General features: G+C 65.1%; 3 protein-coding genes across 3 annotated transcripts; all 3 read left to right on the forward strand.

Annotated features, from left to right (window-relative positions):
• Nucleotides 1-1,463: 1,463 nt before the first annotated feature.
• On the forward strand, nucleotides 1,464-2,708 carry BXZ73DRAFT_90428 (Gti1/Pac2 family-domain-containing protein; the record flags this gene model as incomplete). The annotated part of the gene is made up of 5 exons (XM_048025632.1): nucleotides 1,464-1,652; nucleotides 1,705-1,764; nucleotides 1,830-1,894; nucleotides 1,958-2,034; nucleotides 2,155-2,708. The coding sequence occupies 5 exons, from the start codon at nucleotides 1,464-1,466 to the stop codon at nucleotides 2,706-2,708; spliced, it is 945 nt and encodes a 314-aa protein (XP_047877214.1).
• Nucleotides 2,709-6,419: 3,711 nt separating this feature from the next.
• Nucleotides 6,420-7,415, forward strand: BXZ73DRAFT_90454 (elongation factor 1 beta/delta chain; the record flags this gene model as incomplete). Its single annotated transcript, XM_048025645.1, has 5 exons — nucleotides 6,420-6,478; nucleotides 6,605-6,932; nucleotides 7,049-7,211; nucleotides 7,263-7,352; nucleotides 7,399-7,415. The coding sequence occupies 5 exons, from the start codon at nucleotides 6,420-6,422 to the stop codon at nucleotides 7,413-7,415; spliced, it is 657 nt and encodes a 218-aa protein (XP_047877215.1).
• A 5,312-nt stretch (nucleotides 7,416-12,727) lies between these two features.
• Nucleotides 12,728-14,253, forward strand: BXZ73DRAFT_90430 (Gti1/Pac2 family-domain-containing protein; the record flags this gene model as incomplete). The annotated part of the gene is made up of 5 exons (XM_048025633.1): nucleotides 12,728-12,973; nucleotides 13,035-13,084; nucleotides 13,140-13,288; nucleotides 13,354-13,712; nucleotides 13,759-14,253. The coding sequence occupies 5 exons, from the start codon at nucleotides 12,728-12,730 to the stop codon at nucleotides 14,251-14,253; spliced, it is 1,299 nt and encodes a 432-aa protein (XP_047877216.1).
• Nucleotides 14,254-15,166: the final 913 nt, after the last annotated feature.

The raw sequence follows: 15,166 nt of genomic DNA on the forward strand, positions 1-15,166 counted from the left end.
GTTCTCAGTCGGTCGTGTAAGAGTCAGACCATCGGCTGCAAGCGGTTCAGTCCAAAAGGCCAGCACGCCGGTTTGGGCCGGAGTCGACGACGAAACCCACCGGCGCATCGATTCCGTTACGAGAGCTGTCTATTTTTCCCCGGGCGACTCGGTTTCCAAGGTCATGCGTGATGCTGCGTGTACGCGAAACACCACAACGTTGTAGAGCTGCAACTTTAGAACGGCATCGTACCCGCCCGAAGTCATGACCGGAGCCGCTGATCACTTGCTGAAGATACATGCTCATACCTGTCGAGGTTAGAGCTCGTATCACTGGATATCGGACTCAGTGCGGTGATGTAAGGCTTTGGCAACAGAACTAGACCTGATTTACGTCTCGTGAGAGGAATTTGACTTCATTCGTGCATGGAACTGAAATGCTATCGAGATCAAAAGAGGCGTCGAAGAGACAACACGACATTGGGGAAGGACGGGAGAGCCGAGGCATGAGGAGCGATGACAGCTCGACTTGAAGGGGATTTTGACAAATAAGCGTGCCATCGCCCCTGCAGTGATCCCGGGGCCACGACTTCGCACACTCACTGCTCGTCCCTTGGCGCCTGGGCGACTGCATTGACGTCCAAGATGTGGTTACTTATCAGTGATTCATGAAGCCTTGCTCGCACCTGTGCTTTCGAAGCTGATCCGAGTTGCGACCTGACGAAGTTCTCGTAAGTATGCCGCCCGAGCGCGCGCGGACGCAGCGAAAGGGCCCGAATTCTAGTCGGGGACCGGACTGAGCGCTGCCGGGCGTATGGTGGGATACGCCCATGTCGATTCGTCTTCCCTGATGGAGAGCATTACCCCTCAGAAGTACCTTTCCCCCGGGGATTTCGGGCATCTTGCTAGAATTGCTGTGGCCGGGTGGGGAGTGCATATTGCTTGTAGTTTCTTGATATGGCGAATGAACTCGGGGGTATCGGAGGCGGATGCACCGCTGCGGGTGCCTGAGGAGGGAGAGAGATGGCGCTTGCGGAACTGAGGCGTACATATCTCTCACCGAGGGTTCTCCGCATGGAAGGACTCCGGTCTGATTGGACGATAGATGGCCATGGTTGAGTTCTGCTCGAGGGCATCTCGGACACTGGGAAGGGGATAGGAGAGACTCTGAGAGAGGGGCTCGGATAGCCTCCGAGAGGGGCTCTTGGAGAGAGAGAGAGAGAGAGAGAGAGAGAGATAGGGCGATGGGCGGGGAGACAGAATCCGCAGGGACAAGGGCGGCACAGCTTTGGTAGGCTGTCAGTGAGCCGCGAGGCGCCAAGGCCGGCGCGCGATCCCTCCGTCCCATCACCGCCGGGGCTCAGGCGCTTGCTCACGATTCGCACCAGCGTGAGCCTGATACATAGGCCTCCTTCCCCAATGCTCACCACACAAACCTCGCCCGCGTCCCTTCTCCCCATCCTACTTCCTCCCCTGCTGCGCGAATGCAGCTCCCTACATTCACTGGCCTCCGCATCCGCAACCTTGCCGATGCACACATCATCTTCCACGCCGTCTCCCTCGGCATCCTCCCCATCGTCTCCAAACGCCTCGACATAGAGGAACGCCGCTACATCCACTCTGGCTGCGTCTGTGTATGGGAGGAGCGCAACGCCGGCCCAGGAACCTCTTCCGTACGTTCTCCTACTCCCTCCCGCCACACGCTACCCAACGCCTGTCCCTCAGGCTGCCGGCATAGAACGGTGGACCGATGGTAGGAGATGGGGTCCCTCCAGAGTTCGCGACGTGAGACTCCTCCTCTCTTCCGCCCGACCGCCTGCCGTCTCACCCGCACCACCCCTCGATATCAGGAATTCCTCTACTATCAAGAAAAGCTTCCCGACTTCGAGGCTGATGAGCTCCTCTCCTCTCTCATGTGCGTGTGCGCCACCCTCTCCTCGTGCCTCGTTCATCCGAACCTCTTCCTCGCGCCCTTCAGCTACGGGAGCCGGCTGATCAAGCAGACGTACTCGGTCTACGTCGACACTCCGACCGGCCGGAGGAAGTGGCATCTCGGTGGGTTCTCGCGCCTATACTGATAGATAGCCCGAGGCTGATGCCGTTCTCTTATCCAATGCCCATCCCATCTATTCGTGTTTGCGCCCCCGCCCACCCCGCCACCCGGTGCTTCTCCAGTCGCGTACTTCACCGGCGAGACGCTTGAGCGCCTGTGCACCATCGACGACTTCCCCGAACTCGCCGCCCTCCGCGACACCATCCCGTCCGGCATGTACACCGCCGCAAGGATGGCCCGCCAGCGAGCGCGTCCAGACGCCGCCTCAGGGCCCCCGCTCTTCGGAGGCCGGGACGTGAGGACGCCGTCCTCGCTCGACTCCACCTCGAGCTTCCTCCCCCGCTCGCTCTACACGCTCGACTCACCGCCAGACGGTGGTCCACCCGTGTCGCAGCTCTTCACCCTCCGCCCACCCGCCTCCGCCATGCCGCAGGGGAGTGCCGGCCCGGGTATACACCTCCCCGCGCTCAAACCACCGCCGTGGAGCCCACCACGGTGGCCCGAGGAGGAGCTGAGGACGCGCCAGCCGGACCTGAACTGCGCGCAGTCGGCGGCGATGCGCAAAAACCACGCGATCGACCTCGCGCCGCTCATCTACCTCCGGAAGCGTCCGTGGCCGCCGCGCGACATGGCCGACGACGACGTCCTGCAGCTCTTCGACTGTGAGGTCATTTGAGGCGCGTCGCGCGTCGGACCATGGGCGCGCAACGAGGCGCTGCTGGACTGCGGCTTCCGCGGCGCGTAGACGCTTCTCTCGACCGTTCTCGACCCACTCGCGGCTGGCCCAAGCTTCTCGTCAACGTCACTAGGCATCCGTCCACCACCCATGATCGATGGATCCCTCGCTCCCCACCGGCTTCTTGCAAACCTTGGACTGGCGTTCCGCAAGGCCTCCCTGTCGTGCTGCACCGAATCGAGTGTTGGGCATGTGGGCGTGAACCCCGTGTCGCGGCCTGTCTGGTGCGGAGCGAGAGGTGGATTTCTGCAGCATCGCTCGACCAACACTTGCACCCCACGTTCCTATCTCACGTCGGTTTGACGAACCGTTCCCCGCCCCGTCTTCTCGTTCCGAACATATGCCACGCCCGTGTACATGGTCAACGCCCTGTGCCCGACATCCCCGGCATCACCATCTATCGTCCTCCATCGGCCATACTCTATAACGCCTCCCATCACGCCGCATCGACAGATCTCAGATACTCCTATCTATACCCCATGCACCGCTGTACTTGTACGACGCATTTCCGCTCTGCTCTGCCAACGCTTTGTCCCTCTGTATTGTATGCCCTGTACGGACCGCATAATCACCCATCGTCCGGCACCTTCCGCCTCGGCTCGCGTCTCCAGCGTTCGAAGTGCCGTCTCTCGTCCGTTTAGGTTGGCCGTCAGTGATGCAGCGGCCGTGTCGCAGAACATCGTCGCCAGAGACCGGCATTCGCGGCGGCCGCGTTCACGACCACTGCTGATGATTTGCACGGACACGAGAACGCACCTGTTCGGCCCGCCGATTTCAAACCCGACGGTATCGACTTCTCTACTTCGCATGCTAGGTCGGCCAAGTGGAGCAAACCAGGCACTGAGGCCGAGTGCCCTGTGAGTGCTGCAACTTACTTTCTGTGCGCACGTGCGCTGATAGATGTTCGGCGCAGCGACCGACAGAGAGATACCGGAACTTTCGCCGCCGCTCGGGGCGGGACCGGCGATTGTGGATGCGGCGAGTGCGGTCCTGTGGGCGCGTGCGCCTCGGTCAGACTGCCCCCGGCTTCTATGCTTCGTTGTGGGCGACAAGCCCCCGGCTCGTCCGCACGGGACACAGGGAATATGGGACGTGCGGACGCCGGGCGTGTGGTCGCGCTCCGCTCCGGGGTCGGGTGAAGGCCACGGATCACGCGCACGGACGTGGGTTCGGTGGGGTTCTGCGGCGACATCAGCGCGTGCGCGCTTCTTGGGGAACCCGGGCTGAAGCGGGTGAAGCGATGGCCGGGGATTTTGATCGCTCATGCGCGCGACGCTCACCATCTTTCCCTGCGCGCGGACCATCCTGTGCAAACGCTACTGTTGCTCTGATGCTGGCAGTATTGATGTAAGTGCTTACCTTTGAGTTCCCGGGTACAGCAGTTGGTGGACTTGAGAAGACAGGGCTCAGCAAACCTACTACCGAGAACGAACGTTGAACCGCAAAGAACCTGCAGTGAAGGGGGACGTCGTCTTTGAACGTTTGAACCTTGACCGGTTACAGATTGTGGACCTCTTGTTGCAGTGGCCCGGACCACTACCCCAATGGTTCATTGCACCGACGTCGGAGAGGCCGACGCCAGAATACGATATAAGGTGACACTGCAAACGCCCAGCGCTCAGCGCTCAGCGCATCCACCATCACGCCCGCAGAAGCAGAAGAAGGCTGCTTGGGACTTGTGGCGCACCAAGGTACCAAGGCCTGGCTCCCGGGCGAGGCCCGTCCCCGCCCGCGCGGGGGTGCTTCGCGAAGACGGGGCGACAGGCTCTCGGCCCTCGGATCTGTCGCAGGACGGGGACGTTGACAAGAGGCAGGAGCAGCCCGCGCGCCCACACGCACGCGCCGCCGGCTCGGGCGCGCCCACGGGGGTGGTTCTCGCGAGGATTGTCCTGCTCGGCGACGCAGCGTCCTCGAACGGGGATGGGGCGAGGGCGGACAGCACGGGGCCGCGGGTGTTCGAGCCTCCGGCAGGGACTGCGCGCGCTCCGACGGCCGCGATCCCCGCGCCGGAGATCTGACTCGAGTGTCGATGCTCTCTCTCTCCTTGCAAGCAAGTGCTCGTTCCGCGCGCAGGGTCTGACACTATCGCAGCGCTCGCTGATCCCATCTGCGCGCCCTCCGTGAGTGCAGGTGGCGCGAGCGCGGACGCGCGCGGCGCGGGCTCGACAGTCAAACGTGCTCGTCGTCGAGCGAACCCAGTGCGATCGTCGAGCGAGCCTCCGGGGGGGACGAAGCAGTGCTGCCGGTGCGCTTCGCTGTCGGAGCCCAGGTGCTAGCCGCGAGGAGCGTGTGGGGACTGTGCCGTCACGTCCTCCCGCAGCCCTGGACGGACTGCTGGCTGATGTGGAGCGTGGGTGTGGCCGGGGGAACTGAATGCACTCGACGGTGTTCGCGTGTGGACGGGACGCGTGGATCTGCAGCCGTGACGGTGTTCGCGCATAATTAAGTGATCGCTTGGCTGCGTGCTCGCATTCTTGACACTGGCGGTGACGGACGGACAAGCGTCGCTACGCCCCTCTTCGGGCCCCACTCGCTCGTGCCCGACTCCCCCCAATCACCACTTACCTACTGAACGCCTCGGTACGCCCTCTTCCCGATCCAGAAACATTGCATCCAGCTCCCCTGTTTGACCCTTTCATGCCCGTCAGCAGCCCTGGCCCATCAGCAGCATCATCCCCCGGGGTCTTGCAATGCCACACGAGCTGCAGCGACTCATCGCGCCCGCCGCGGACCCCACCCTCGGATCTCAGCGTGCCCGCACAGTCGGGTCGATCGCCTTGCGCGCAGCATGGGTACGAGTAGGCTCTAGGTTGCGTGATCGCGCGCGCGGCGTGGCATGAGAGGCCTTCTCACCTTCGGTGCGCGAGCGCGCGGACGCTAGAACCTTGTGAACCCAACGTTCTCACCCCACCCTGACAGCTTGGGTGTGCCCTCGCGCACACGATCGTCCCCCTTCTTCAGCTTCTCGGCATCATCGACGACGCAAAGCGCGTCCTGGCGCCTATCGCGTTGGCCCCACGACCGTCACGGTGAACTCTCGCGCACAAGAACAGATTCGGGGTGCATTTGCTTTCGCGAACTTGGAGGTGCCTTCCTCGAGCGGCCTGGCTGCGGCACGACCCTCGACTCGGTCAAACGCCGATCTCTCTCACTCTGCCTCTTGGACCGTGGACCCGGCATGTGTCGCTACGAGGAGAGGAGCATCGCGTGCGACGGACACTTGTGAGACTAGTATCAGCGCGCTTGATATGGCATAGGATATACATCGCTGCTCGTAATCTTTCTCAGCGAGAGGCCACGAAGGCTCTGACGGCGCGCAAAGAGGCCATGGGGTTAGACGGCGATACTGGCCGGACCACCCTGGTGCTGCTTGGTCCTGAGACTGTACTGGCTTCAGTGGCGAAAATAACTGTAAAAGGGGTGACCGTGGTTGTTGGTCTGGGAGTTACCGGGAGCCACGCGTCACGCGTCATGTACGATTCGTATGTTAACGTTCTGCCCAAAGTTGGCGACCTCGCTCACGTGATCGCATTTTGCAGCGCTTCCCCGGCCCTGAAGCCGATCACAGGAGGAGATAATCTCTCATTTTCAGGCGCGCAGGCTTCCATCGATACCTCGCTTGCGTCCTCACCATCGTCTTCATCGTCCACAATGTCCGCCAACTTCACCAAGCTTGAGTCCCACCTCGCGACCCGCTCTTACATCGAGGGGTGAGTACCAACACAAAGCTGGGCGGGACGTGGGGGACAAGAGATCGGAGAGCTTATTATTCTGATCTCACATCCCGCACCCTTGACTCGCATCCGAGCGGTGTGCTAATGCAATGCATCCCGCAGGTACACCCCCTCCCAGGCGGACGTCGTTGTCTTCAAGGCGATCACCTCTGCGCCCACCACCCCCAACGCCGCGCGCTGGTACACGCACATCAAGTCGTACGAGGCCGAGTTCGACTCCCTCGCCGGCTCCAGCGCCGCGGGCGAGGCTCTCCTCGCCGGCGATGATAAGCCCGCCGGTGCCAAGCCTGCGGTTGTGGAAGAGGACGACGACGAGGTCGACCTCTTCGGCTCCGATGATGAGGAGGACGCCGAGGCGGAGCGCATCAAGGCTGAGCGCGTCGCTGCGTACAATGAGAAGAAGGCTGGCAAGGCCAAGCCCGCTGCCAAGGTTCGTCTGACCTCCTCGTCGCCTATCCACCATTTTCCCGTATGCCTCGGCACACCCCACGCCTTTCATCTGTCTTGCCTCGCATCCCGGAACGCATGCTTATTGTGTATATCTAGTCCGTTGTCACCTTTGAGGTCAAGCCTTGGGACGACGAGACCGACATGGCCAAGCTCGAGGAGTCTGTGCGCTCTATCGAGATGGACGGTCTTGTCTGGGGTGCCAGCAAGCTCGTGCCGGTCGGTTATGGTGTCAGGAAGCTCCAGATCACCCTTGTCGTCGGTACGTACATAGCATGTCTACTGGCTTCGGGTTACTCAGTTCTCCATTCAGAGGACGAGAAGGTCTCCTTGGATGAGCTCCAGGAAAAGGTCGCTGAGTTCGAGGACTTCGTCCAAAGCTCGGACATCGCCGCCATGCAGAGTGAGTTGTCTGCTCTAATCCCTCTATGAGCGACGCCTGACTGGAGGTCCCCCAGAGCTCTAAGTGTGTTCGCGCGTGTACGAATTTGCCGTCCGACGTGTTTACTTGTATCATTGTGTTGTATTGGGATCTGTCAGCAGTAAAACAATCATGTCGAATGCGCTACTATCGTCGCTGCAGCGCTATGTGACATCGCCTTCTAAGGGCCCAAAATGTTGAAAGAATGTAGGAAGCTAGAGTCCCTGTGGCACGACCCCGACCCGAAAACATTCTCTCCGCGGATTTGCTTCCGCGAAAGACCAGCCTACAGGGGCAACACTCCACTCGATCACAGTGGGAGATCGCTCGCGATCGCGGACTGCTGAGACTTTCGCGGTGTGGCGCGAGAAGAGCGCGTGAGGTGGCCCATATGTCCTGCTCCGAGGGGGTACCTCTGCGTAGAACACGGAGCGTGTGCTAGGTGCAGCGATCGTGCAGCGACGCGACCGCGCGACCGCCGCGGGGGATCGGAAGGCTCAGCGCTCAGGTCTCTCGGACGCCCTGGCCCTGGCCCTGGGGGGCCAAAGTCGACGCGGGCGTTGAATCGCTGGCATCGCGGAGGAATGGCACGCGCACGCCGCTGCGCACGCGACCGCACGGCGGCGCGACTCGCGGTGCGGCGTGAGCGTGGTGTCCACCACATGCATGGACGGGGGAACCGCGAGGGGGGTGGCCAGTGGATGGTGGCGGGGTCTTCCGTCGAGCGAGCCGTTGCAACGTCCATCGCTCGAAGGTCGCCTCAGCGCACAGTCACTACTCGCGCACGGGCGGAAGCGCGCATCGAGATCGCGGAACCACCCTCGCGCCTAGCTACGAGCCACCCTTTTCATGGGAGATCCCACCCCACCGGGCAGTGTTCTCGACAGGGAGCCCAGACCGCCCCGCCCTGTCGCCGCTGCGCGCAGAGGACGGGATTGGTCGCGGGGGCGCGCGCGTGACCGGCACGCGCCCGCGCGGCAGGTGAAATAGTTGGGCAGGGCGATGGACAGGACCTGTCGCCGTAGGTTCAGTTCGCGACCGCAGGCGCAGGTCTCGACCGTCGAAGGCGGGTCGAGTGACGAAGCTGTCTCCGGCGTGCGCGGACCCCCCGCCTCGCCCGCCTCGTCCTAGCGTGCATGCGCAGATGGAGTGCGACGGTGTGCAGTGTCCGAAATCGGAACGGTCGGCTGCTCGAGGCTGGAGCGCCGCGCGCCCCGGAGATGGCGAAACGCCGCACCGTCCGCCTGTCCGTGCGCGCCGTCGGCGTCGTTTGCGTCCGTCTGGGCCCCAGGTTCCTTGTGTGCCCCATGTCGTAAGCGACGGGCCCGATCCCGCGAGCGCAGCCGCCGGGCTCCGGAGGCTGGTGTGCGCACGGACTGCAGGCGACCGTTACGCGTCATCGGCGGACGAGCTCGTCGGTCGCCGGCGTCTTAACGAGCCCCATGCGAGCCCCCACCGCGAGGTCGCGACGGGACGCGGACGTCGTTCGCGAGAGGCCTCCCGCGGCGGAGGCGGCAGGTCCCATCAGCCATCAATACCCATCACCCCGACCGGTGCTGCGCGTGCTGCCCCGCACGCGGTGCCGTAAGCGCGTCCTGCGCGTTCGCACGTCCTCCGCGCACCACACTGGGCCCGCGCGCGCGGCGACGATTCTATGGCGTGACGTGCGGTGCGGTGCTGGCGAAGGGGCTCACGATGGCGCGAAGCCCAAAACGAGGGCGGGGCCCCGTTGACGTCAGACGGGTTCAATGGCGAGGCGCGCGGGCCATCGGCGTGCACGCGCCGCGAGGCTAGCGCGAGTGCCCGTCGTAACGACATCGTGACCAATCCGCCCTAGAAGGACGTCGTGCGCGAGCCGGTGCCGGCGACGGCGCGTGCGCAAGCGACGCGACGCCGATCGACGTCGACACGCCAGCGTCGGGGCGCACGCGCGACGGCCACGGTCGATGGCCATGCCGGCACGCCCGCCGCGTCGGCCCAGAATCGGGCCCCAGGCCTGCGATCAGCAGCGACCACGGCGGCCTGGAAGTCGCGATTCCAGCTCAGGGTGGGGCAGCCGGCGCTGAGCCAGTCGGGCGGGCGCGGCCCAAGGCCAAGGCTAACGCTATTAACGCTAACACTAATCGGAGCGCGCGCCCCAGTGCGCAGGGGCACCCCGCAGCCCGCTGGAGGGCGTGCGTGCCCGGAAGCGGCAGCGCAGCGGCTTCTGGATCTGGGGTCGCAGCGTGCGCGCGCTGCCGCCGACCCCGCGCCGCCAATCGCGTCTTGCGCACTCTTCACGCGCGCGAAGAACGAGAGCGGTGCAGGCTGCGCTCGTGCGCACGGACGCGGACGGGACCCAGGCCTGTCCGCGGTGGGCACATGCACGCGGGCACGCCGCTAAGGACGCATTCGACGCCGGCTGCACACGTCGGGCGTGGGACCGTGGGCGCGGCTGCAGGCGAGCTGCGTCGGGCGGGGGAGTTTAGAGTATTCTTGACGTCGGCCTCGCACGCACCACACCACCCGGCCCTGGACGGCACGCAGCGCGCGGACGCTCGGCGGCCCACTGCCGCCCCGCGGGTCGAGAGGGCAACGGGGGCGCGGGACCTGTGCGCCCGCGAGCTGCGAGGAAAAGGAGAAAAAGCCCCGTCTGCGTCCGCCCCGTCGTCGGCGACCCTGCAAGGCGGCGGTGGCAGCGGCAGCTTGCGCGCGCGACGTGCAGGGACGCGTCTCAGAGGGGGCGTGCGTCACGAGGACCGCCAGACAGTGGTGCGTCCCCGCAGCGATCGCGGGAGCGCGCACCAAACGGGTCGCAGGCGTGGAGGACGCTTGACGCAGGGCGCGCGGAGAGAATTGGCAGGCACGCGTTCGCGTGGTGCGTGGAGCGTGCGCGGGGTCGAGGCGTCGAGGCGTCGAACGGATGAATGGGGGTGCGGGGAAAGGGGGGGAAGGGGGGGAGGAGGGGGGGACCACAGGGCGCTGGGACCGAATTGGGCCGCCGCGGGACTGGATCGCTACCAGAGGGCACCACGCCCGCTGGGAGCTGGCTGCCGTTCTGGCGAGGAAGCGAGGACAAAACGGGGTTCGCGAAGGCTCGCCTCGGCCGTACGCGTGCGACGGTCGGGGGCGAGGGCGCGCGCGGGGCGAGGGCGGGGCCTGGGCAGCGGCGAGCGTGCGCAGGTGACTGGCCCGCGGGCGAGGGGCAGGAGGCGAGGGCGATGGCGGGGGAGTCGTCTGCCTCGCTTGCGGAGTCCGGACGGGGGGTGCTTGTGGCTGAATTGCCTGCCAGAGCCTGGACGGTGGCCGCAGCGGGCACATGCACCTCTCCGCCCACGCCTCGTGCCATCCATCGCCCATCGCGCGGGCGCTCACTCCCGCAAGCGGCAGGTCGGCCACAGCCATGAGCCTGTGGGGGATCGTCGCCTCATGGGGCGGCGCCGAGCCGATCCATCGCCGCACGGACAGGCGAGACGGACCATCGCAGATTCGCGCGTTCGAAATTGCGAGGCGGCGGTCGAGGGCAACGGAGGCCATACAAGACCCAGGGCGCCCGGGAGGGTGGGCCCCGTCGGGAGGGCGATTGGAAGGGGGCCGGACGGCTGGCCGATCCCAGCCATTCAGTCGGGGATGCGCGGGCGGAAGCAGCTGGGGTGGGCAGCTGACCACTGCCCGCTCTCACGTCGTCAGACACAGAATGGCGGGACGGTTCTTGGCCATTTGAATCCGGACGGCCCAGGATCGCGAGCAGAGGCGAGAGCCCGTTGGGATAACCATCAGGGGCGCAGGGTGCTCGTGGGCGCGAACTGGGGGGGCTTGGAGCGGTCTAGGCGCTGGACGGGCACTGGGCATCGGCGCACGAGGACCGGGGCTCGCGAGCGGGAGTGCTTGGGTGGGGCCTGGGTGACACAGAGGCCAAGGTTCGCGGAGGCAGATTGACTGGGAGAGGGACAGAAAGAGGATGGTGTGGATGGACGGCTCGAGGACGATCGGGTGGCTAGGCGGCGACGGGACCTAGCTTGGCTGCGGACAACTGAGCTCCGTCCGCGCTGGAGACGGATGCCAGGCGTTGGGCTGGGCGCGAGGCGGGCGGCGCACGGCCGACGGTCGAAGTCGAGCGCACGATTCAGTCTGGGGAGCGTAGCGCGGGCGGCGACGAGACGGATGGCCGTGCCCGCGCCGGCCGGTTTGGGCGCCTGACGGCGGGCGGGCCGCGGGGCGCCCAAGTGGGCGAGCGGACGATCGACGATGCCGGAAATACTTTGGGTTCGGCCCCTCGACGCGCCTACGTCGCACGACCGCCCACGCTCATCCGCCATTCACTCGCCCGCGACCGGTGCTCTGCCTCGCTCACGCTGCCCGCCCGAGCTGCCCGTTCTATTCACCACCCTCCTTGCTTTGGACACACTACCAGACGTCCTCTTCATGACTGAGATCCCCCCCATCCTCCGTCTTTGCCGATTTTGGGTCCCTTGCGCCCACGACCAAGCGACGGCAATGGGCATGGGCACCGACGTCCACGCCCGCCCGCCGCCAAGCGCCCGCGCTTTCCCACAGGCACAAATGACGTCGTCCTGACGGCCCTCTACCGCGACCGAGCGACGACGGAAGGGATGCCCGACGCGGCCATCCGTCGCAGACGGCGCGGGTACGTTGGGGCGCGGCACGGGTGTGTCTGCGCTGGCCAGCGACGACCTCGGGTTTCTCTCGGAGGGAGTGCGTCGAAGCACGCAATGCAGGGATGAGCCGAGCGAATGAGCGTGTCGCTCGCGATCACGCCTGCGATAAGTAGGCTGCAGCTAGCGATGCCGACCGGCGCAGGCTTCCCGCGAACGTTGTCGGTGTGGCCACAGCGCGGCGGGCGCGGCGGCGCACAACTTGCCCGCGGGGGACGCGCGCAGTGGGCGGGGCTTGCTCTCGCTCGGGATCGCAGGGGGTGGTACGGGGGCAGCTGGGTGGGCAGGGAGGCAGCTCGGGCGGGGAGGTCGCGCGAGGTGCCTGATCTGAGCGCGCGTCGGGCGCTTGCGATAGACGCCAGGCTGAATAGAGTGGCGAGCACGGGGCCATCCTGGGCGATCTCGATCGGCCATGATTAGATTCGGAGCCCGTTTACCACTCGTCCGGCGCGGACGCGCTGTAGTGTCCGCTCTGCCGGGCCGTCCGTCATTCGAGCCTGGGGTTGCCGGATGCGGCTAGGAGCCCTGCTCTCCTGCTCCTGCCAGGCCTCTCACTCTCTGTCCTCTCATCAGACCCTTCACGCCGATATCTATATAATCCGCCGCTCCCCTTCCGCCCCTCCTCTTGCCTCCCCCCGCCCCCGACCCGCCCTGCTGCCCCCCCTCCTCCCCTTCCGACCGCCGCTCGCCCCCCGACCACCCATGCAGCGCCCCACCCTCACCCATGTCCACATCCGCCATGCCGCCGACGCCCACAAGCTTTTCTACGCCGTCCAGCTTGGCCTCCTGCCCAAAATCGAGAAGCGCCTCGACGCGAACGAGCGCGCGGCGCTGCGCCCGGGAGACGTCTATGTGTGGGAAGAGAAGGGCCCCAACTCGGACTCGTTCAGTGTCAGCATGGAGCGGTTCACAGAGGGCAAGTCCTGGACGGCGTCGCGTGTCCGCGAGGTGCGTGCCCCCTCCCCCTTCGCTCCCTCCCCCTCTCACGCCCCGCGCGCGCTCTCCCCAGGACTTCCTCATGTATTTCGAGAGCCCGCGCAAAGGCAAGGGCAACGCGAGGTGCGTCCTACTTCGTCCGAGATAAACCCCTCGGCGAACAATCTGCGCCGTGTAGAACCTCCGAAAACCAAGTCGTCCGCCCCGGAGAGCAGGATCTCTACATCAAGCTCACCTACTCCGTCATCCGAGAAGACGTCGGTCGCGACGCCGGCAACTCTAAGGACGCGGAGGACAAACAGAAGAAGCCACCAAAATGGCACATGAGTGCGCTTCCGTCCCCTTTATCCCCCTCGCTGTGTATCATCCGCTCACCGCGCGTCGCCCCCCAGACGCCTATTTCACAAAGTTGACGGAAGGCCAGCTGCGCACGATCGACGAAATTCCGATGCTCCGTGAGCTCACCGTCCCTGATAACATCTTCCGGAGTGCCCGCACCACCAAGCCGAACAAGCGCAGCGAAGGTTCGCGTAACGCGACTTCGACTGTCAAGCGTATGTACGCCCCCTTCCCGCCGCACCCTTCCCGTCGGCTGCACGAGACCCCTCCGCCTGGCTCCCTCATGTCCGGACCCAGCATGGCGTCAAGTTCTGCCATCCCATTAAGCGGCGTTCCTGAGGTCTTCCCTCCACCCCCGGCTTCGATACCCCTCCATCCATCCATCCATCCCGCACCTCCGTTCTATCCCGAGGTGAATTGGAGCTTTCCTTCATAGAGTCGTTCCTGTGTTTACACAGCTCCCGCAGCAGTCGTCTTCCCTTGCCTCAGCGCTCTCGCCTCCCATACACATGTTCTCTCCTCAAGAGCAGAAGCCTGCGCTCACACCCGTGGTCTCCTCCCTGCCCTCCTTCTCCGCGTCGCTCTCGCTGTCTCATCCGTCGCCTCTATACGGGTGGGCGAACAACGCGGACTCGTCAGGGACTGGCAATCCGGTGCGCGGACATTCCCCAGCATCATCAGAACGCTCGGTGCAGTCCTTTCGTTCCGTCCACCTATCTCCCAGCCTTTCCAGCGCGTCAACATCCTCACTAGACTCGCCGATCATGGCGCAGACGCCGCCGCTCTGGGATAACGGAGAGCCGTACCAACCTGCCCCCCAGCTCCCGACGGCGAGCTCGAACCCGATTGGCGTCGACCTCGCGCCGCTGGAGACGCTTCCGCGCAACAACCCATACCGAAGAAGCTCCGTCGACGATCGAGCCCTACGCCTGCTGGCATCAGGCGGGCACTAGCGCACCCTCACGTCGAGGAACGCGCATAGTGCAGGCTCTCGGACGACGCGGATTTCTTAGCCCCACCCTCAACCCCCGCGGATCTTTCGGTGGGTCCGGTCCTCGCAGTGGGGTGCCCCGCGCCCCGCCGACCTGGCGGGGTGGACGGACGTCGGAGCTTGGAACCAGACGGACATCGCTGCAGCCGCAGCCGCCCCACCCGTTTTGCGATGAGACCGAGCCCGGCGGCGCGGCGCGGGCCCCGTCTGCGAGGCGAAGCTTTTGGGCCTGGTCATCAGCCAAGGTCTCGCAGACCGTACGAGTGCCGACTCGCGCCTGATCGCCTCGCCCGCTCGCCAGAGACGCGGCAAGTGCCGGCAGATATCGGACGCGCACGGCCTGTCTTGGGGCCCCCGCTCAGGCCCTGGGACAGAGTCGCTCTTGCGCAAGGGCCCTGGACGGCCAGCGCCGGGCGCGTCCTGCTCGATCTGGCGCGGCTCGCGTCGAGGGCGCGAGGGGAGGATCAGAAGGGACGTTTGTTGGCACACTGTTCTTTTCTTCCCGTCGGCGGGCGGGGAGGTGCGTGCGTGGACGATTGGCCTGACGCAGAACAATGGCCCGTGCTGTCGTATCGCATCGCGCTGTGCTCGCCGTCGGGCGTGTACATGTACTAGTACTGGTTCGTATACCCTATTCCCCGACGTCTCGAGTTTCGTCGCGCTGCCCCAGACGCAGTGCGCGCGGGACTCGCTGGATGTGTAGAATAGCCCTAATGGTGTATGATTTTAGACTCGCATCGCACTGGCCATGTATTCGTCGTGCCGCGCGCCGCGCGCGTTGTGGGCAAGCTCCACGCGAGCAAGTGCCCACGGAGATAAAGAGGGCCTCTTCCCGCGCGCGGCCTCCGGTATGCTGGAACCCTCGGTCCAAGGAC

Source organism: Epithele typhae (genome assembly GCF_022376455.1).
Source record: "Epithele typhae strain CBS 203.58 chromosome Unknown BXZ73scaffold_29, whole genome shotgun sequence".
NCBI lineage: Eukaryota > Fungi > Basidiomycota > Agaricomycetes > Polyporales > Epitheliaceae > Epithele > Epithele typhae.